This window comes from Lissotriton helveticus, chromosome 11 (assembly GCF_964261635.1).
Source record: "Lissotriton helveticus chromosome 11, aLisHel1.1, whole genome shotgun sequence".
Taxonomy (NCBI): Eukaryota; Metazoa; Chordata; class Amphibia; order Caudata; family Salamandridae; genus Lissotriton; species Lissotriton helveticus.
In genome coordinates this window covers 527,238,833-527,262,616 of record NC_136072.1, presented here as the reverse complement: position 1 = coordinate 527,262,616, position 23,784 = coordinate 527,238,833, and the positions used below count along the sequence as shown (strand labels likewise).

The 23,784-nt window shown below is 43.9% G+C and overlaps 1 protein-coding gene across 1 annotated transcript in view; it reads right to left on the bottom strand.

Moving 5' to 3' along the window:
* Window positions 1–23,784, bottom strand: part of LOC144791485 (gamma-glutamyl hydrolase-like) — a 144,409-nt gene that overhangs the window by 41,842 nt on the left and 78,783 nt on the right. The window contains exon 8 of the mRNA XM_078666179.1: window positions 20,420–20,557. Within this exon, the coding sequence (XP_078522305.1) occupies window positions 20,420–20,557 (138 nt within the window). The remainder of the gene's footprint in view (window positions 1–20,419; window positions 20,558–23,784) is intronic.

The following is a 23,784-nucleotide window of genomic DNA, read 5'->3' as shown; positions in this document are numbered from 1 at the left end:
CAGGCTTCACCATCACATCTACTTCTCAAAGACCCAACAAGCCGTACAAGAAACCAAGTTGGATTTCTATCAAATTGCACGTTTCCCACATGTGATTGGATGCATTGACGGAACCCATATTGCCATCACTCCACCAGCAGCCACAGAATATGTATTTAGAAATAGGAAAAGCTAACACTCCCTCAACATCCAGATTGTGTGCAATGCCAAATATATCATCAATGATATAGTGTCAAAGTACCCAGGCAGCACACATGACTCCTTTATTTTCAGACATAGTGGAATTCATAGATGTCTGAGTGCTGGACAGTTTGGAGAGGGATACCTGCTAGGTAATCCATCCATCCATCCATCCATCATTTGAGAACGGAACATACACTTACTCTCTTGTTTCTTCCATGCAGGTGATAGTGCCTATGCAGTGCGTGACTTCATCCTAATGCCATACTTGAACCCAGCGAATGCAAGTGAGAGAAGATACAACAGGGCACACCGGTCAACACGTGGGGTCATTGAACGCACATTTGGCATTTTAAAAAGCTGTTTCCGCTGCATACACAAAAGTGGAGGTGCTTTGCAATACAGTCCTGAAACCTGTTATAAAATTGTAACTAGCTGTGCAATGCTGCATAACATGGCTATGCGCAAAGGCACAGACATTGAAGTAAGTGAGTCAGACACATCTGATGATGATGACATACCTCCACCTAAAAGGGCTGCAGCTGGAGTAGGAGCAGCGACTGGCCGTCAAAGACGGTCTGAGATTACACGTAATTACTTTTAGGTAAGACAAGCAATGTCACAAAATTTCACATTTTTGCAAGTGTTGTTTTTATTCACAACACACAAACCATAGTACAGTTTTCAAACTGAAAATGTTAGTTCACAAATGGGGTAAAGTAACACAAATGTGAAAGAAAGCCATGTTAGACAATGCTTTAATGAAAAAAGTCTTGCACTGTAAACTGTCACTTCTTGCGCTGGTGGCTTTGCGCAGGGCGTTCTTCTGAGTGCATGCTTTCATGATCAGGTGCAGTGCCAGTATGCCTTCCACTTCTGCGCTGGGTCATTTGAGTAGTTGGTGTGGGGTTCCTACTACTCCTGCTGGAGGTGTCCTCGCTGTCAGCAGAAGCAAAGAGAGCGCTTGCGCCAGAGTTTGCAGTTTGTAACATTTCAACTGCAGAGGCGACTTTTTCCAACCCTTTTGCCATGTTAAGAGTGCATTCACTCATTTCACGCTGCATGTTGATGCTGTGCCTGGTGAAGTTGCATGTCACGGTACATAGCCGGTTAATGACTTTTGTATAGCCTTGCATTCTCACATGTGCATGGTGTGCAGCCCTGTTGCGAGAAGACTCAGTACGTTCGAGGGTCAGACACAGTCTGTCAATTGATGCTGCCATGCTTTCTTGATTTTTGTTCAATTTTAATAGCTGTCTATTTATTGATCGAAGGGCCTTATGTTGCAGGCGCTGCACGTGAAGCATGTCCTGCTCTAATCCGGCAAACACTGTTGGTGTTTCCAGTTGCCCTGGATTCCCTTGATTGTTCTGTTGATGTAGAGTGAGACATATGAGTTTGTATGTGCATTTTCTGACAAATAAAGTATTTTTTTTTAACAAATACCTTTCTCTATACTATATTTCTGCCTTCAAAGTTAAATTACAAACTTTTCGTGTGTTTCTGTGATGTAAATTTGATACAATTATGAGTGCACTACAACTCCCATGATGCACTGCTTGCTATATGTTTAGCTGTATCTCAGGACTACTACATTCCTCACACTGAGTACATGCACTAGACGTACACACATGCATTAGACTATTCTTCTGGACTTCTTTGCATGCATCTTACCTTGTGCAGTTGGTGTAGAGTCAGAGCTGTCTATGTCAGCCACTCCAGTCACACTCTCTGGCAGCAGAGTGGATTCAACAAGTTCTTCGTGTGGTGTTGGTTGATCTGCAGTTGATGTTCCACCTCCAGTTTTGTTTTGTTTGCTTCCTTGATTCTTTCTGCAACCCTTTCTTTAGATCTTTGACGCATGTCGTACCATCTTTTTTTCAGTTCTTCTATGGTACGGTTTGTAACTCCAACAGCATTGACTTTTTGCTGAATCTCCAGCCAGATTTTTCTTTTCCTTGATTCAGGAACTTTTAATGCCTTTTTCCCAAAAAGCAACTCATGGCTGCACACCATTTCTTCTATCAGAATTTCTTGGTCCTTTTCGGAGAACTTGTGTTTCCTCTTCCTTTTGTCTCCAGCCATTCCCTCCTGTGTGTTCTGGGACTCCATTGCAATCCAAACAGGTCTGCTCTGCCTACAAACTGTCTTCCAACTGCCACTGGGTGTACCTCAGGCTACCAGGTGCAGGAAATCACTCCCTCTACCTGGGTGTGATGTCATCAGCCTGTTCCTGCATTGCAGATTCCCGTTTTTTGCAATTGCAAAAAAATCTCAGAATTTTTTGAGATTTTTAGGGAATTGCTAAATAATTGCAAAAAACTACATGCATACCATTTTGCGATTCTGCAATTGCGATTCGCAAAAAATGCAATTACAGAATCGCAAAACACAATATTGATACATCTGCCCCTTAATTATTAAAAACCCAGGTTTTCAGCTTGAGTCTAAAACAGACTACATTTGTTTCTATGCCCAGGCTCAAACGGAGAAAGTTCTAGTTTGGCCCCTGCTGTAGAAAAAGCATGGTCTCCAGAAGTGACAGTTCTGGTCCTAGTGATGGCAAGCAAGAATTTGTTTGCCAATCCGAGGGAGCATGACAGTTGTAATGTATTAGGCAGGAAAGGGGAGTGTTCTGAGGTGTAGGGCTTTGAGGACGATGTAAGGGCCTTAAAGACTTCTCGTGATTGAATGGGAAGCTTGTGTACGGATTACATGTCTGGCAGTTATGTAAACTCTTGTGTTGCAGCATTCTGAGCAAATTGCAATCGACATAAGAGTTTGGGTGTAGATACAAGTTAGATTGAATTAGTGTAGTCAAGATGAGACTGAATGATAGCATTCAAACAGGGATCAATAAAGGGGAGACTCTTTTCTTGAAGTTGAAGGTGGGGAAAACATAGAGCTCCTACGTTCTACACCAGTTTTGAAGGATATGGGGGCAGCCCATTATATCTAGCCATAAGCTTGTGTCCAATTCACTTCCGATGAATTAGAGGTAATTGAGATCTCAGTTTTGGTAAGGTTCATTGTCAGGAATTTGCTGGCCATCCTTCCCCTGCAATGGCGAGGGCCTCCAATAATGGTCTCATTTTGTAATTGGAGACTTGGATACTATGTAGGGTAACGAAAAACTGAGTATCATCAGCATACATGTAGAGGTGTACCCCTGCTGCTTAGTGGAGTAATTGAGTACGTGGTTGCATATACATGTTAAACAGAAAGGGGGGATTGACCATTCCTGAACCCCACAATTGATGTTGTATACTTTTAAGGAGTACAGGAAAAGGCTGACCACTTTGATAACCCTGGAATGCAAGATTTTGCCCATTATAGACCATTCCAGGATACCTGCTGCTTCCAGGATCTTAAGCAAGAGAATGTGCTCAATTGTATCAAATGCAGACACAAGTCTAAGAGTACCAGCATGCCAGTTTATCTTTTATCAATAAGCTGGTGAAGATCATTGAGGGCTGATAGGATCACCAGCTCAATACAATAACCCGAATGGAAGTCCATTTGCTGCCCATTCATTAAGTCGTAAGATTCTACAAAGTCCTGAGGCTGATGCGGGGTGACTTTTTTTTAGAAGTTTGCCCAACCGAAACATGGTATGAGTCTCCTCTGCAGTTTGAAACTATTGTTAAGACATTGCTTGCTGAATTTCCTCACCTTTTCTCCCCACTGGGAATACAGGAGGAGCTTCAGTGGAGTGGGCTGACTCTATGTAATCAAGATTGGCAGTGCTGACTAGCTTTTTGCTCTGTTCTGACTGATTGTGGAATTTTGTAAGTGGAGCTATTGTTAACATGTGGAAGGTTTTGTTTGTTGCCCTTCTGGTTCTCTACTTGAGGTCAGGTTGCACCAAGTCTCACATTCAACTCTAGTTATAAGGCTGTGTGGGTATTTTGCAGTAGATTATATGATATTTTTGCAGTTATACTTCCGAGTGAGCCTTTGGAAGTAGAAGCAGAGCAGTTAATACCAGTCGGTGTAACATAGTTCATTTGCTGCGAGTTTGTCAGTATGTGGCTAGGTGTAGTAGTACCCGATGTCCTTATGGGTAATATGCTGGTAGTTATAGGTTTGAGCCAGGGATTGTATTTGTGCTCAGGGCTGGACTGGCCATAGCGGGCAAAGGGCAATCCCCCGGTGTGCCGCACGCATTACTTTTTGAGAGACGCAGTAGCCAATTTGGATAGCTACGTGCGAGACACGAAAGACTTCCTCAATAAAATCTAGGGTTTAGTATGGCACACAGATTACATTCTTATGACGTTAGATGTGCAAAGTTTATATACCATAATTGACCACAAACAAGGTGTGGAGGCATGCAAACACTATCTTACCAGCCGTCATATCAGATTTCGAGAACACACACAGATGCTTCTCGAAATGATGGAGTATTGTTTGAGCAATAATATATTCTTGTTCAATGGCACACTGTATCGACAAGTGAATGGCTCAGCTATGGGTTCATGTTTCTCCCCTAGTTTTGCCAATTTGTTCATGGGCAAATGGGAAGAGAACATACGTGCGGACCCTGTGTTAGAACAAGATTTTGCAAAGGTGGTGTTGTGGCTACGCTACATAGACAACCTCTTCATAGTATGGAAGGAGTCTGTCGATGAGGCTAACATTTTTATTGAAAAACTGAATGAAAACGATTGCAACATTGTCTTGAGTGGCAATACTAGTGAGACTGAAATTGAGTACTTGGATGTCAAAGTGGAAATAATAGCTAACAAAGTACACACATCGCAAATCCACAGCTGGGAACAGTATCTTATACGCCCTCAGCAGTCATCCGGATAACCTTAAATGGTCGATACCTTATGGAGAACTGCTGAGGGCCAAACGTAATTGCAATACCGAAGATTCATACAAACTTGAGAGTGGGGTGATTGTGGATAGATTCAGGGAAAGGGGCTATCCCAACTGGGTGCTTAAGAAAGCTCTTAATAGAGCTAACATAATTGAGAGATCACAGACACTGAGTGACACGGGCTCGTTGAGGACAACACCAGACTGATACTTACGTATAGTTCAGATGCCCAGGCCTTCAGAAAATCATTACTAAGAATTGGGATATACTTAAATCTGATAATGTTATCGGCAAGACCATTGCAGACAGACCGAGCATTACGTACCGACGCAGCCATAATATCAGAGATATGCTGGCACATAATGACATTACCTCCTACCCAATCACGACAGTTCAGGGCCTCAAGGGGCTTTTTCCCTTGTGGCCACTGCAAAGCCTGTGCTAATAGCAGAAGCTGTAGTGAGGTGAACTACAATGGTATATCTAGGAAAATTACTAAATTTCTATCATGTAGTTCTACGTTTGTGGTATATGCCATTGTTTGTACTTGCAACAAGTGGTACATTGGCAGTACCACGTGCATGGCAAAAACCAGATTTTAGAACATACCAGGGCCATCTCCAATTTTGACCCTAAGTACCCGCTAGCACGACACTTTAGAAGTAATCATTTTTCTAATCTGAAAGATCTAAGTTATATCATCCTTGAACAGATTGTAAAGAATCCTAGGTGGGGCAACAGAGTCTTGTTACTTCGACAGCGAGAATCTAAGCTGATCATTGATTTCTACAGCAAAGACCCTGAGGGGCTAAATCAAGATGAAGAACTGTCAGTTCATTTAAAAGAATGATTTGCCTGACTTTGATGTTTTCTTAATGCTTTTTCCTGTATAGATATTATCATTATGAGCCCTTGTTGCTTATGAACCCTGATATGTATAATATGAATAATGTAGCTTATGAGCTTTTTTAATATTTAATTAATTCTTTATTTTTCAGTTTGGTTATTTATAACCTTGTGCTTTTGTTTATTTATTTTTTAGGAAATCTATGAGGGGCCCAAGTCACCTTCACTCACTCTACATGGGCAGTTTACCCTCTTCACTTTTCCATTCACGAGCACCAAGGTTTTTTTTCGGCATAAGTATACCACGTCTGTTACCACGGGTAACCAACATACTGTTGGAACTGCTATGATTTAGTGATCGTTAATGTTGTGTCCCATGTCTACCTAGATTTGAGCATTTATTTAATCCCATACTGGCACTTGCTAACGAGAAGGATATCCTAGTTAATATGCTCCTATTTGCACTGTTAGGCACTTGTCTGTCAGGATGGATCACTTTTTAAGCTACGAGCTTACCAGTCAGTTTAACACTGTATGGTTTGGGCACTTGCCAACAATTACGGTACTTTAATTTGTACTTTAATTTGCACTGTGAGGCATTGGCCTTTCTAAGTACAGTGTGCTTGTAGCAACGAGCCTACCTGTGGTGTGAACTTTGAATTTGGTATCTTTATTCAGTTCACCACGGCGCACACGCACTTTGCGTGAGATTTCGCTGGGGGAGTGTACCTACTGGTACCAGTATCACGTGGGTCGCTACTTGGTGCATCTGTTTCCTTGTGGGTACGAACCGGCCAGTTTTCATGGATTAACGTGGCGGAAACTGGTATGTTTTTCCTGGATTGCATCTATATCATATTACTATAAGTATGGAGCACCTGCCATGCTAATTTACGTGTGTATATATAGTTTGCAACTGTATTACAGATTAATATTGTGCATTACTAGGTGGCAACAACACTTGTAATTTTTGAAATGTTTGAAAAATATGTGAGGTTGTCACTGTATTTATGCTGTATTGGGGCATATACGATCGTGTTTCAGATGCGCAGTCCACATCTTTGTGTTTACTTCCTGTGGGGGATATATACTACTGTGTACATGCCTGATATTCACGTGAGCAAGCCACTGTGAGTGGCGAAATGCGTTGTGAAGTAAACAACCTTTGTCTACTCCTTACTGGTTGTTGTGTTGTTTCCTGAGATCGTGATTACTTGGAATAAGGAAAGGATTTGTGTGCCGGTGTGCTCCGCCGGCGTTCCCGCCACCCTTCACGGGTCCTGGTGGTACAGAAGGGGGGCAACAAACTACGGATATATATATATATATCACGGGTCCTGGTGGTACAGAAGGGGGGCAACAAACTACGGATATATATATATATATATATATATATATTCCCAAGAAGTCTACTCCAGAAAAGAAGACTAGGCGGCACTCGAGGTTCGTGATGTCAGCCTTTTATTGTTAAACCATGGGCATGACGCGTTTCGGGGTTTACTTCCTTTTTCAAATGCCCCCCTGGTTCAGTTCGCCGCTGTTGCTTACAGTCCCCCTCATTTTGAATTGTGTCCTTCCCACTTTCTCAAGTAGTGTGGGTGGCCTGGAAAACACGGCCTGGATCCGCCTCTGGTTCCACAAGTGGACAACATTTCCCAGCATGCAGCGTCCATCACACGCTGGCGGCGGTCTCAGTTCTCGGTGTATTTTTGCCAAGTAGGTAACCGATGTGCTGTGTGATCAGGCGGGGATTCGTGGCAATTGTTCTGGGCATTTGTTGTTGACAGTCACGATTCTCTCCCCCTTCCTCGCACAAAAATCCTTCGCGGAGCAGAAAACACCAATAAAGTAAAAGTGTTGTCCCATTCAAGTATGGACTGCGCATCCGCAGCAACATCCGATCCAGACTTCATGCGGGGCAGTCAGAGGGTCTTCCATGTAGCGACCCCCTTAACACTTGCGGGAGGTGCCTTCCTTACGTGCTTGCCACAGACACGTTATGTTTTCCCAAGAAGTCTGCTCCAGAAAAGAAGACTAGGCGGCACTCGAGGTTCGTGATGTCAGCCTTTTATTGTTAAACCATGGGCATGATGCGTTTCGGGGTTTACTTCCTTTTTCAAATGCCCCCCTGGTTCAGTTCGCCGCTGTTGCTCACAGTCCCCCTCATTTTGAATTGTGTCCTTCCCACTTTCTCAAGTAGTGTGGGTGGCCTGGAAAACACGGCCTGGATCCGCCTCTGGTTCCACAAGTGGACAACATTTCCCAGCATGCAGCGTCCATCACACGCTGGCGGCGGTCTCAGTTCTCGGTGTATTTTTGCCAAGTAGGTAACCGATGTGCTGTGTGATCAGGCGGGGATTCGTGGCAATTGTTCTGGGCATTTGTTGTTGACAGTCACGATTCTCTCCCCCTTCCTCGCACAAAAATCCTTCGCGGAGCAGAAAACACCAATAAAGTAAAAGTGTTGTCCCATTCAAGTATGGACTGCGCATCCGCAGCAACATCCGATCCAGACTTCATGCGGGGCAGTCAGAGGGTCTTCCATGTAGCGACCCCCTTAACACTTGCGGGAGGTGCCTTCCTTACGTGCTTGCCACAGACACGTTATGTTTTCCCAAGAAGTCTGCTCCAGAAAAGAAGACTAGGCGGCACTCGAGGTTCGTGATGTCAGCCTTTTATTGTTAAACCATGGGCATGACGCGTTTCGGGGTTTACTTCCTTTTTCAAATGCCCCCCCTGGTTCAGTTCGCCGCTGTTGCTCACAGTCCCCCTCATTTTGAATTGTGTCCTTCCCACTTTCTCAAGTAGTGTGGGTGGCCTGGAAAACACGGCCTGGATCCGCCTCTGGTTCCACAAGTGGACAACATTTCCCAGCATGCAGCGTCCATCACACGCTGGCGGCGGTCTCAGTTCTCGGTGTATTTTTGCCAAGTAGGTAACCGATGTGCTGTGTGATCAGGCGGGGATTCGTGGAAATTGTTCTGGGCATTTGTTGTTGACAGTCACGATTCTCTCCCCCTTCCTCGCACAAAAATCCTTCGCGGAGCAGAAAACACCAATAAAGTAAAAGTGTTGTCCCATTCAAGTATGGACTGCGCATTCGCAGCAACATCCGATCCAGACTTCATGCGGGGCAGTCAGAGGGTCTTCCATGTAGCGACCCCCTTAACACTTGCGGGAGGTGCCTTCCTTACGTGCTTGCCACAGACACGTTATGTTTTCCCAAGAAGTCTGCTCCAGAAAAGAAGACTAGGCGGCACTCGAGGTTCGTGATGTCAGCCTTTTATTGTTAAACCATGGGCATGACGCGTTTCTATATATATTCGTAGTTTGTTGCCCCCCTTCTGTACCACTAGGACCCGTGAAGGGTGGCGGGAATGCCGGCGGAGCACACCGGCACACATATATATATATATATATATATATCCAACAACGCAGGAAACCCAACTTGAAGAAAGCCACGGGAGGTATTAGATTTTCACATGTTTAATGGCAGCATGCTGACAATGCACAAAACGAAAGTCAGACCAAGCATATTCCCTCGCCAGACGCGTTTCAGGAATCCAAGTTCCCTTCCTCAGTGGCGTTGTGCTATGACTGATTAAAAGGCGCTATTGATCTCATGCAGTTCATATGCACCACCTGTCGGCCAAGGCGTGGCCGGCAGCACGGCATTCTGGATGTGATAGTCCTTGAATTTATCCCCAGTGGGTAGCGCTTTTAACCAAAATAAAATTAAAACACATTTCATTCTCCGTAGTAGATGTGACAAAACGTCTGTTACAATGTCCTGCTTTCCTGTTGCCATCGTGAATTGAGCAGGCGCTACCCTGCATAGACGCCTACTCACCTCCCATCCGTGTAGTTAGACCTCCGTTTGGAAGCTAGCATGGATTCTGCTCCGCAGCGAGCTTTCTTCCCGACCGGGAACAGCCGGTATACATCCAACAACGCAGGAAACCCAACTTGAAGAAAGCCACGGGAGGTTTCCTGCGTTGTTGGATATATATATATATATATATATATATATATATATATTAGTTTACAATTTTATATAATTTTAAAATTATAAAATACATCAAAGTTATTAGTTTAATATTTGTTTTAAAGTAAATATATAATATATTTATATATAAATACCCAGCAGAAGGTATACCCCTGAAACGCGTCGGTCCGTTTCAGTATGGAGCAAGAAATTGTGTAACACCTTGCACATGGTGAATATGAAAAAATAAAGAACTGAAAACTTAACTCGGACGTAGGCATTGTCGTCATTTGACTGTGTGCTGCTGCATTGGTGCTCGTTGAACAGGACGCCCAGTAAGTCATATATATATAGGATTGCGGTGAGTAGGCGGCTGCCTGACCCCACCAACATCCTTAGAGATTCACCATCTGTTGTTTACTCGATATACTGAGCAGTGTGGGGCATTATTTTTTAACTCTAGCAGTGTTTGAAATGTTTTAAAATGAATAGCGATTTTTTGTTCAAATCTGTTTTTATTGTGAACACAGCGATAAGCCTACAACCCCTTTTCGGGGCCGGCCGCGCATGGAAGGGCCAGTAGGTAGAACTAAACAGGGGAGATGGAGTCATTAACACAGCGCCCTGCCTACAACCCCCGGAGGGGGGGGGCGGCCGCGTGGCTTAGGGGAGAGCAGAGCAAGAGGTGGCCATGAGCATGAATAGCGATTTTAACAACATATGATCTTGCCATTTTGCACATATACATTTTTACCTCTCTGCTCCCGCCTCGGTCCCCGCAGCTGTGTGCTGTTTGAGTGGAGGGCGTGGAGACCGGCACCAGAACGCGCAGGGCGTTTCCGGCAGCACATGGGGCGGAGCTGATCTCGAGCTCCGCTCATTACTTAAGTTAGGTGGCTTCACTGCACGCTGAGGATTGCGGTGAGTAGGCGGCTGCCTGACCCCACCAACATCCTTTGAGATTCACCATCTGTTGTTTACTCGATATACTGAGCAGTGTGGGGCATTATTTTTAACTCTAGCAGTGTTTGAAATGTTTTAAAATGAATAGCGATTTTAACAACATATGATCTTGCCATTTTGCACATATACATTTTTACCTCTCTGCTCCCGCCTCGGTCCCCGCAGCTGTGTGCTGTTTGAGTGGAGGGCGTGGAGACCGGCACAAGAACGCGCAGGGCGTTTCCGGCAGCACATGGGGCGGAGCTGATCTTGAGCTCCGCTCATTACTTAAGTTAGGTGGCTTCACTGCACGCTGAGGATTGCGGTGAGTAGGCGGCTGCCTGACCCCACCAACATCCTTTGAGATTCACCATCTGTTGTTTACTCGATATACTGAGCAGTGTGGGGCATTATTTTTAACTCTAGCAGTGTTTGAAATGTTTTAAAATGAATAGCGATTTTAACAACATATGATCTTGCCATTTTGCACATATACATTTTTACCTCCCTGCTCCCGCCTCGGTCCCCGCAGCTGTGTGCTGTTTGAGTGGAGGGTGTGGAGACCGGCACCCGAACGCGCAGGGCGTTTCCGGCAGCACATGGGGCGGAGCTGATCTCGAACTCCGCTCATTACTTAAGTTAGGTGGCTTCACTGCACGCTGAGGATTGCGGTGAGTAGGCGGCTGCCTGACCCCACCAACATCCTTTGAGATTCACCATCTGTTGTTTACTCGATATACTGAGCAGTGTGGGGCATTATTTTTAACTCTAGCAGTGTTTGAAATGTTTTAAAATGAATAGCGATTTTAACAACATATGATCTTGCCATTTTGCACATATACATTTTTACCTCTCTGCTCCCGCCTCGGTCCCCGCAGCTGTGTGCTGTTTGAGTGGAGGGCGTGGAGACCGGCACCAGAACGCGCAGGGCGTTTCCGGCAGCACATGGGGCGGAGCTGATCTCGAGCTCCGCTCATTACTTAAGTTAGGTGGCTTCATTGCACGCTGAGGATTGCGGTGAGTAGGCGGCTGCCTGACCCCACCAACATCCTTTGAGATTCACCATCTGTTGTTTACTCGATATACTGAGCAGTGTGGGGCATTATTTTTAACTCTAGCAGTGTTTGAAATGTTTTAAAATGAATAGCGATTTTAACAACATATGATCTTGCCATTTTGCACATATACATTTTTACCTCTCTGCTCCCGCCTCGGTCCCCGCAGCTGTGTGCTGTTTGAGTGGAGGGCGTGGAGACCGGCACAAGAACGCGCAGGGCGTTTCCGGCAGCACATGGGGCGGAGCTGATCTTGAGCTCCGCTCATTACTTAAGTTAGGTGGCTTCACTGCACGCTGAGGATTGCGGTGAGTAGGCGGCTGCCTGACCCCACCAACATCCTTTGAGATTCACCATCTGTTGTTTACTCGATATACTGAGCAGTGTGGGGCATTATTTTTAACTCTAGCAGTGTTTGAAATGTTTTAAAATGAATAGCGATTTTAACAACATATGATCTTGCCATTTTGCACATATACATTTTTACCTCCCTGCTCCCGCCTCGGTCCCCGCAGCTGTGTGCTGTTTGAGTGGAGGGTGTGGAGACCGGCACCCGAACGCGCAGGGCGTTTCCGGCAGCACATGGGGCGGAGCTGATCTCGAACTCCGCTCATTACTTAAGTTAGGTGGCTTCACTGCACGCTGAGGATTGCGGTGAGTAGGCGGCTGCCTGACCCCACCAACATCCTTTGAGATTCACCATCTGTTGTTTACTCGATATACTGAGCAGTGTGGGGCATTATTTTTAACTCTAGCAGTGTTTGAAATGTTTTAAAATGAATAGCGATTTTAACAACATATGATCTTGCCATTTTGCACATATACATTTTTACCTCTCTGCTCCCGCCTCGGTCCCCGCAGCTGTGTGCTGTTTGAGTGGAGGGCTTGGAGACCGGCACCAAAACGCGCAGGGCGTTTCCGGCAGCACATGGGGCGGAGCTGATCTCGAGCTCCGCTCATTACTTAAGTTAGGTGGCTTCACTGCACGCTGAGGATTGCGGTGAGTAGGCGGCTGCCTGACCCCACCAACATCCTTTGAGATTCACCATCTGTTGTTTACTCGATATACTGAGCAGTGTGGGGCATTATTTTTAACTCTAGCAGTGTTTGAAATGTTTTAAAATGAATAGCGATTTTAACAACATATGATCTTGCCATTTTGCACATATACATTTTTACCTCTCTGCTCCCGCCTCGGTCCCCGCAGCTGTGTGCTGTTTGAGTGGAGGGCGTGGAGACCGGCACCAGAACGCGCAGGGCGTTTCCGGCAGCACATGGGGCGGAGCTGATCTCGAGCTCCGTTTCCTATATATCCCATGTGTCAGTGCACGCGCAGCGGGCGAGCGCAGAGGGTGCGCCTAAGGCAAGCCCGTCTGCGCCCGTCCGCGCCTGTCCCGCGCCCAGCGCTGGTTACTATGCCCAAATTGACCTGGCAGAACGACGTAGCTGGTCCAGAGAAAGTCTCTTAGACCTTAGACCTCCATTAGCTGATAACCATACAAGGTATAACCCTGCGCTAGCCCAGCAACGTTATACTTGCCCAAACTGCACATTTTCCCTGCGCTCATCGCCATGCCATGCATGCAGGGACACCAGAGAGAGTTGCTCTCTCATTTCTCCGCGGGAATTAAAGGCCTGCCTAGTTAACTGCCGTCCCTTGCCTAAACATGCTAGCGTCATTTGGCTTTCCCTCACAGCGAATGCCTGGGACCTGATGTTCCTCACGGAAACTTGGACAAAAGATGCCTCGCACCCTGATATCGCTCTAGCAGTCCCTCCTGACTATCAATTTGTTGGGCTTAATAGACCTGGATCAAAGGCAGGGGGAGGAATAGCTATTATTCTTAGATCCCACTGGAAAATCTCTTCAAGAAAACTAGACAACCTGGGACCCATTGATGCCATATATTTCTGTATTTCCGAGGCAGCTCTCCTTATCTGTGCAGGGGTACTTACCTACAACCCACCTAGCACTCCCCCCATCCACACTACGGATTTACTCACGATCCTAGCTGACCTCTCACTAAAACACCTGCACTTTACTGTCCTGGGGGATTTTAATGTACATGTTGATGACAGTAACTGTGCAAAGGCGTGTTCCCTGGTAGAAACCATGGAGGGCATCAACCTTCTTCAGAAAGTTGTGGGTCCCACACATACTGCCGGTCACACGTTAGACCTTATTTTTACTAATCTACCTGGCCTCTCCACCTTGGCCCCTCCCCCTGTGACTTGGTCGGACCACTTCACTATTCCTTTTAATCTTAAACTCCCACCTACTGCGACCCCGGTCTGTAGGATAGAGAGGACGGGAAGAAAGTGGTTCAAAGTAACGTTGGAGGAGCTTGAGCCTGCTTTAGCCAAGCTCAAATGGCAACCCTCTACGAACATCAATGAGGACATTGCTAATTTGAATCAATACCTCACTACGGCCATTGAAAACATTGCCCCCTCACTGTCCTCTCCTCAGCCAGAACCAAGCCTTCTGCTCCCTGGTTCTCCCAGCTGTTGCGGGAAGAAAAAAGTAAATGCAAAAGGCTTGAACGCCTTTGGCGCCGTTCCTATGATCCAGCCGCCAAAATAACTTACAGAGGGGCACTAAAAAATTTCCACAAACTCAAACAAATTACCATGAGGGAATACTTTGCCAGTAAAATTAAATCTGCAGATAATTCAGCCAAGGTACTCTTTCAAGTTGTGAAAGATTTCCCCAACCCCGCTGCCCTTCTGCATAAGACAGAACCCTGTCAAGAACTCTGTGATAAATTATCTAATTTCTTTCATGAGAAAATTACTCTCATTTATGCTTCTTTTAATGTAGCGAATAGCCCGGACACAGAGGGCATACCCCCCATCGATCTCATGCCCAAGGACACTAGGCTTAGTGCGTTCAAACCTATCACCCTAGACATGGCACTGAATAAACTTCAATTATGTAAATCAGGCTCACCCTTAGACTCTATGCCTGCTCAAGTTTTCTCTACAGTTGCTCCTGCGATTGTACAACCCCTTCTATCGATATGGAACTCCTCTCTCGTATCAGGCCAGTTTACGGAGTCCTGGAAGCAGGCAATCCTCATCCCTCTTTTAAAAAAATCTGAGGCAGACCCTGCTGTTCTTAGTAACTACCGCCCGATATCTTTGCTACCTAAACCTGCCAAAATTTTGGAAAAAATAGTCCAAGAACAACTCTCGGACTATTTTGAAAGCAATGATCTGCTACAAGATTCGCAATCCGGCTTTAGGACCGGTTATAGCACGGAGACAGCACTTCTGGAGGTGGCGGAGACCGTGCGGGAGACTGTGGACCGGGGAGAGGTAGCCATGCTTGTGCTCCTCGACTTGTCCGCAGCCTTCGACACGGTCTCCCATGCCATCCTCTTGAACAGACTCCGAGAGATGGGGATTTGTGGCACCCCTCTAGCCTGGATTACCTCTTTTCTCACAGACCGCACACAACAAGTCTGGTGCCGACCATTCTGGTCTAAAGATAGGAAACCTCTTGGCTGCGGGGTGCCCCAAGGATCTGCCCTCAGCCCCCTCTTTTTTAACATTTACGTTGCACCCCTAGCAAAGGTGATTGAGTCCTTGGGGGTCAGAGTGATATCCTACGCTGACGATACGCAGCTTATTTTTTCCCTTAGAGATCACTCGCCCTCGGGTTTTGAAAACTTTAGAACCTGTCTTTCCAATATTGTGGCCTGGATGACCTCAAACACGTTAAAACTTAATACGGATAAGACTGAGGTGTCATTTTTTAATCAAACGGTTCCCTTGCCGCCCGCCACTTGGTGGCCTGTGGAACTCAACCCACCACCTTCTCCGGTAAAGGTGGCTCGCAATCTTGGAGTCCAATTCGATAATGATTTATCTTTTAAAACCCAGATCCAGAAAGTCACGTCGGCATGTTTTGGGAAACTCCATATGTTAAGAAAAATCTCCCCCTTTCTCCCCACGGAAGCATTGAAGACAGTGACGCATGCCTTAATCACCTCGCACTTGGACTACGCGAACAGCCTATATGTGGGACTTCCCGCCTACCTTCTCCACAGGCTGCAGATCGTGCAGAACGCCGCTGCCAGGCTGATCTGCAAAGTCCCCTATCGACACTCGATCTCCCCCCACTTGAGGAAACTGCACTGGCTCCCGATCACTGCTCGCGTCAAATTTAAGGCCCTGGTCCTAGCTTTTAGTGCTCTCAACGGAAAAGGCCCAAAATACCTGAGACATAGACTAAAACCAGTCCAATCTTCTCTTAATCTTAGGTCTAACCACCTTCTTCTTTTGCTCACCCCCAGATTCCGCCTTGCGAGAAAGGGTGGCAGAGGGTTCGCAGTGGCAGTATCAAAACTGTGGAACTCCCTTCCCATCAGCCTTCGGCTCATTGACATCGAATCTCAATTCAGGGGCAAACTGAAAACTTTCTTATTTTCGGGCTACTAATTTCTTCCCCCTCGATCTGCATTCCTCAGCGCCGGGACAACCCCGTTGGGGGTAGCTGTGCGCTTAATAAATGTCAATAATAATAATAATAATAATAATAATATTATATATATATATATATATATATATATATATATATATATATATATATATATATATATATATATATATTAAATATTATATATGTGTGTGTAACTTTTTAAATTATGTTTATTTGTTATATTTGTATATTAAATCTAATTCATTAAAAAAATATTCTTTAATATATTTAATATTTATTAAAAAAATTATATATATAAAAATTATATTTTGTACAACTATTTTTATGACATACATTTTTTTTCTATATTTTTGTACTTTTATATGTTTATGTTTATAAGCTTATATAGTACGTGAATCACCCCCGGGGGGTATCTCGGTGCTTGTGGATTTGCAAAAGAAGTTGTGGTAGTGGGCTGATCTAAAAAAGAGCGGTTTTCAGAGCCTTTTCTCAATTTCAAGTGGTCGGGCATTGTCTTGAGGCCAATAGATTTGGTTCCATTAGAAAGGTGCCTGGTAGGAAAAGGTATTTCCTCCTGTTCGTGTTTTTTAAATCCAGGGGATTTTGAGCAGAGATTTCGACAGTGATCGCAGGTCCCTTTTTGGGACATAATGATGGAGCCTCCCCGCCAAATAGGAGGGTCCTTTTCCCCATATTGCCTTGTGTGTCAGGCAGCAGATGTTAAACTTCACCCATTTTCGTACTGGTTACCTGTGTAGTTATTGTAGGAGAGGGAGCAAAGCTGATCTGTAAGGTGCATTTAAAACTACACATGCTGCAGTGTTTTGCACCACCTAAAGTCGATTTATAGCAGACTTGTTAGCTTCGATCAGTAGAGCATTACAATAATCAAGATTACTCGGCACCAGAGTCTGAATAAGAGTCTTTCGCAGGGGGTCAGGGAGATAGGGGAAAGCTCTTCTCAGCAGGCCCAAAGTATGAAAGCATGGGCTACATGCTCTTTTATTGTGAGAGTCTGATCAAGATGCACCCCTAGAATTGTTTCTGTTGATTTTGGGGCAGGAATAGTTCCCAACTCTTTGGGCCACCAGCTTGGTGCCCATAATATCGGGGCCGCGACAAAAAGCATGATTTCTGCCTTTCCGGCATTCAGTTGTAGAAAGTTATTTCTTATCCATTGTGAGACAGCCAGCATGCCGGAAGAGAAGGAGTCTTGAGCTGTCTGGGATGCCTTGTTGAAGGAGAAGGTAAGTTGACTGTCGTCAGCATAAGCTATTGGGACAAACCCGTAGTTCCTTAAAAGTGCGGCCAAGGGAGCAATTTAGATGTTGAACAAAGTTGGGCCTAAAGATGAGCCCTGAGGCACTCCCTTGGTCAGTTCTTTCATCTTGGACCGATATGGGCCCAGATTGATAGTCTGGGTGCGATCAAAAAGGAAGCTAATCATCCATTGCAGTGCCGCTCCCCCAATCCCTGCTTCCCTCATTCTTCTGAGCAGTGTCTGGTGGTCGACCGTATCGAAAGCGGCAGAGAGATCTAAAAGCACCAGGAGGGTATAGGATGTAGACATTTTTTGACATCGACATTTTGGTAATTTTATTTTTGTATAGGGATATTTTGGGTGTCGATATTTTCTTAGTGTACCATTGGGAAGGTGTTTTTGGGTGGAATGTGGTCATTGCCATGCATCCACCCACAGATGTTGGTGCAGTCCCAGATTAACTAATGGAAGCAAATCTGGGAATGTGTCAAAGTGCTACACCATCCCAACACAGGTGCAACGAGGAGGAATATGTTTATTCCTCATTGCTATTTTTTCTTTCTACGTGTTCTGCATTCTGGAGCACACAGAGAAAGAGGAAAAAGACTTTGAAGATGTTTTTGTGCCGGAAGGGGTCCCTTCCTGCACAAAAACAATCCTACCTGTAATGCCGGGACGTTTGCACCATGGACAAGAGTGCCTGCATTGGTGCTATGCAGCACTCAGTGCACCAGCAAAGAGAGAGCAGGAATATACCGTATCTTAGTAATGATGGTGCATTCGTGTTCTCTCCATTTGACCCAGCGCAGTGAAGTGCAACAGGTTGTCTTGTTACACTTCGTTGTGTCAAGTGTTAGTAAGTCTGGGCCCTGGTTTTCACTTGAGGCATTATCACATCCGATGCTATTGTCCAGTACAATTATAATTATCATAATACAATCATTATATGATCAAAACTATGATCTCATTGTCCTGCCTCTGCCCTTCTGCAGAAATATTCTTTAAACAATATGGGCAGGTTTGAACATACATCTAGCCTCAGGTCCTGGGACTGCACTGGTAGCCACACTGATGCCTCAAATGTGATCAGGCTTAAGTAGAGCAAAGTATTGTTGGTGGTACTATCTGGGCAGTATTCATGCCTCATTTAGGTATTGCCTTGCATTAAACATGTGATGTCATTAAAAATTCCCTTCCTCCCATAACTGTCTCTATAATTCAGATGTGAACTTTGTGCTGCCTTGATTTGGCTCAGCCAGTCTTTGTGACGAGCTTGCAATCTGTTACCCATTCGAAACACAACTTTAGTCCTCATTAACTCCGGTAGAGCCATGATTGGAACATTTTTCGTGGAATAAGTATTTAATAGTTTAAGGCAACATCTTTATTTATTCTACCAGCATTTATTGACTAAAATATTCATTAACAAGATTAACTTTATGGATACGTCACTCTTAATGTGGTGTCCTTGCTGGTCATTAGTGGTGAGCGAAGGCTGTTGGTCTGGCCTATAAAGCTAACACTTGGAAGTATGTTTAATGAAAGTCCAGACAATAAGATTGATTTGTCCAGGCCATCATCCTGTCCCGTCTTGATTATGGGAATGCTTTATATTTGGGTGCACCAACCAGCACTCTTAAAAAGCTGCAAGTCACTCAGAACGCAGCAGCACGTCTACTGCTCGGCCTGACCCGTAGGCATTCGGGCACTGCTGCCCTGAGGAACTTACACTGGCTGCCCATCCAGGCCAGAGTAAAATTCAAGGCTATGTGCATAATGCATAAGGCCATGTGGAAAAACGCCCCCGCAATGTTCTGTTCTGTTCCCTCGCCACCCCTTACAATCCCCAAAGATCACTGCGTTCCAGCACGGCCTTTCTGGCAACAACACATAAGATCAAACGGGCCAGGTGGGGCGGACGCTCCTTCTCCCTGAATGCTGCCACGGTTTGGAACTCTTTACCATCCACGCTTCGCAGCGAGCCCAATCATTTAAAATTCCACAAAACCCTTAAAACCTTCCTCTTCTCTAAGTAAATCAGTAAACTCCCAGAGATACGCATCCCCAGCGCTACGAGGCCTCCGGGTAGTAATGCGCTCTACAAAACTCACTTTCATTTCATTTGTCCTGCAATATCCAAAGAGCCTGCAAGTCTGATGGGAGGGATTAATGCTTCTATGCCCCTTTATACGGCTAAATTATATGAGTTTATTAGATCAGTTCTTAAACCCTTTTTGATGCCTTTAAAATACTTTATATATTGAACAACTATACTGTAGCTATATTTTTTAAATAGCACCCCTTTGCGTCCACCGTAATGGTTGATGCATGCTTATTGAGTATCTGGTCGAATTCCCCAATAATATATCAACAAGTACAAACCCAGATCCAATATTTATGGCACGCATTAATTTCCTCATCATGTACCAACTACAAAAATATGTCACCACACCCTTAAATTTGTTTCTTTTTGATGTGAAAGTTAGGTCTTGTTGAGAATGACAACTTGTGACAACTAGGTGTCAACATCATCAAGTAGCACAAGGTTAAAGACACATAGGGCTCATGCAGCTTGTATACTATGTCAAGTGTAATGTGAGATAACTGTGCCCTCACAGAGCTTGCTTATCGAAGGCACGTTCTTATGTGTGAGTTTCCTGATTTCTCAATAGTTTAGTTGTTCTATATAATTTCCATAAAACTAATATGTCATTTCAGCCTGCCAGCAATCAAATATGTAGTTTACAGAAAGTTCCCTGAGAAGGGATTTCTAAAGCAAATTAACCATAACAGGTATTGTTTTGGGTATGATTGTTGATGTTAGACCATGACAAGGCTTTAAGCTAAGAATAATACACTATATAGACCAATATACACAAACCTTCATTCACAAAGAAGTCTGCCAAGGAGACAGAAATCTGCACGGCATTGGGAGAGTGTGGGTAGGCCAATTCCTTCTTCCACTGGAAGCGATTCACTTCAGGGTGCCACTGGACTCCGTAAAACGGGTACTTCTTACCTGGAGGAATCAAAACATTTTGGTAAATACATGCACAACCCTTACAGTATTGTGCTTTAGCCACACAATAGCTTGTTTTTACTTCTGGCGTTTCTAAGGGCAAAATGTACAAACCCATTTTTCCATGGACACAGATTGGGTAAAACCCTTTGATACACCTGGCCAAAAGGACTGTAAATAAAAGGTGTCACTGTTATCCAAATTAATGGTATTTCATTTACTGAGCTGAAATCTGTGAACTGCAGTTTTTCAGGGGTGAGCGTTCAACTTTCTGAGCAGTACGGCTGGCAGAACAGAGGGTCAGCAAAACAGGCAATTTTAGAATCCAGCAACTGCGTAGTGACCCCAAATATGTTGTCACTCATTCTCAAACAAGCATTTGCAATGCAATAGATTTCGCATTTACGAGACTTTGAGCTATTAGCATTGCAAATGAAAATGCATTATATTAATGTGTTGTTTTTAAAACATATAAATAAAACGCATTGTCATTAACAATGCCAATAGCATAAACTATCGCAAATGCGAGATCTATTGCATTGCAAATGTGTTTGTGCTATAAAAATGAGTTTGGAGAGAGCGTGTCCTGCTTGCAACAGCAGGCAAGACAAAGGTATTTGAGAAGATAGTGCTCCAAGGCAGTAATTAAAGCCTACCGAGTAACAACACACATAACAGGCGGTGTCGCTATGGGAGATTACAAAATGAGACAAGCCGGTACTAAGGAGAAACTACTAAGCCTATTGACAAATGAACAGCTACAGTTTACAGTAGACGATGACAGAAGCCAATGAAAAGCATTGAGGGAGAGTGGGCAGAGCTCCAAGTCCCTACCTGAATACAGCATGCCTCACAGAGCAGCGCACAAGCTGCCCAAGCTCGACCTAAAAAGGGCATACATAAAACATAGACAGTGTGCCTCTTTAGTGCCCAAAAATGTAGAGCATACACCAAACAAGGGGAACCTTAATAAGGGTAGGCTAAACTCCTAATTCCTGCACCGCTTGGCTCCTTGAAAAGGAATAATGCCTGGTGTACGGCACTGGGTCACCCAAGGATATCCTTCTTTAGTGTATGAAATTCATTTATCTAATGAAAATGTATCCAAATACTGTATGTTATGACAATTACTTTTCAGAACTATGGAGAAGCGTAACTTATGTGTGATTTAATGTATTTGTTGTTGCGTCTTAGTAAATCAGAAAAATTTATAAGAAAAACAAATGGTTGATGTTTAGTAGTTTTACTGACCTTACAAAAGTTAAAAAAATTTAAAAATCTAATTTTTATCAAACAAGTCAATCTTTTTGAAAGCTATAACATCTATGTGTGCCTTTTAACAAACAAGGCCCACTTATTGTTAAAATTGACCTGCCATTTGTTTTTAACTTTTTAAAAAGCATTGCAGTGTTTTTAAAAAACTCCTAAAAAGTTCATTTTTTTTACCAAGTACCATTTTTTATTAGTTCCAAAAACATTAATTTGAACTGAAAAAAGAACTACATGTCTAAATATCTTTCGCAAAGGCTAAACGTAATTATTTTTTCGTTAGAAAAACCAATGTTTAAAGTTTTTATATATTAATTATGACTGAAAAATGTGTTTCTTGTAATAATTTATTTTTTGAGAAAGAAATCCAAGTGGTACGAGCAGATGTTCTACTGATAAACCTGCAATATCTTCAAAAGGGGAATGGTCAAAATTGTCTATACTCACTTTAATCAGGATATTTGGTTCATCCTAATGGCTATTGGACTCTGCCTGTGGACCAGGGGGAACCAGAGCACCTACTGATGTCCCACTGAGGATTAAACACCTTCCAGTTATCAGAAGGAGAGAAGATACCCATAAAGAATATAGCTGACATTTTCATTTCAACTACAGCTGTGATTAGTAGCAAGGGAATAGATCCCCCATCCTCCTGGAGCACCTTGTCAAACAAGCTAATGTTGATTTTCAGTCAGCTAGCAATAGAATGTTTTACTGCTTAATTCAATCTCGGCGAATCCACCTTCAACCCGAATGATCTTTGAAGGTAATGAATTTTGCAGCTGAGTTGGATTGCTAGAGTAAGAATCTACAGAAGGATTTGGTTGACCACACCACTGATTATAGCTTCATCTCTCCCTTGGTAGAATTTTAGATGAGCTCTTCCATCATGTGGCTCTGGGGAGGGAGTGAGAGGCTGGGGAATCCTATCTGGCTAGGGAATCCCATCTGGGGTAATTATTTGTAGAGCAAGGGAGAGTGTATATATCATGCTCACAAGTAGGTGTGGCATACATGCGAACATATTATTAGATGGAATGCCTCTGTCTAGCTGGACTTTGCAAAAAGTGCAGCAAGGGATGTCGGTATGCTTTTAGCTATCAGGGATATCATTGGACGTGGTAAATGATTGAAAAGTAACACGGTGTAGACTTGTCTAGTCTTCCAGGTGATAAGTGGGACTGTATGGCTGAACATTAATGAAATGAGGAAAATGCAATATGTCCTGACTCTTCTGCTGGTGGCAAATATAGACGGCAAGAGCAGGGTGGATTTTCGAACTGCAAACGGGCGATGAGGAATCATTCATTCAACGGAAACTAGTTATGTGAAACTAACATTCATCTAAAGGACTTTGATAATAGCCTAATAGTGGTGGAATGTTACGGCATGAATTGCCTGTCAGTTCAAAATCTATGATGAAATTAAATTCAAACTAAATATTGTTTTAAATCATTTATATGTAAGTTTGATTTTTCAGTGTTTTCGGGCCCCTAAATCCTTTGGGAAAATCAGTTTTCTACTGTTTGATGTACTTGCTTGGTGATAACTCCCATTCCAATTACTGTATTTGGTAATAGGTACTCCTAGTACACTCTCAAATAACTGTTTCATTCGGGTAATATTTTTTGACATATTTTGTAGGACTTTGCAGGCCTCAAGAGTAAAGTCTATTCTGCATCTACTGGTCAAGTAAGGGTTTTACAATGCAAGGACCTTTTTCACAATGTGGAATCCACCTCAGCTCGTTTCTTTGTCTATTGTTTAATTAGTTCTGAAATGTTTGATAACTGATGAACATACTAGTTGATATGTATAGGGAGGAATAAGTACTTTGTTGGCAAAATCAACACGAGAGACAATTTCAATGAATTTGGGGCTTGCTGGAATTCTGTTGTTACTGCAATTAAAATGACTAGCATCAGAGTAATGCAGTTTTGTTTCATATCCATTTTTGT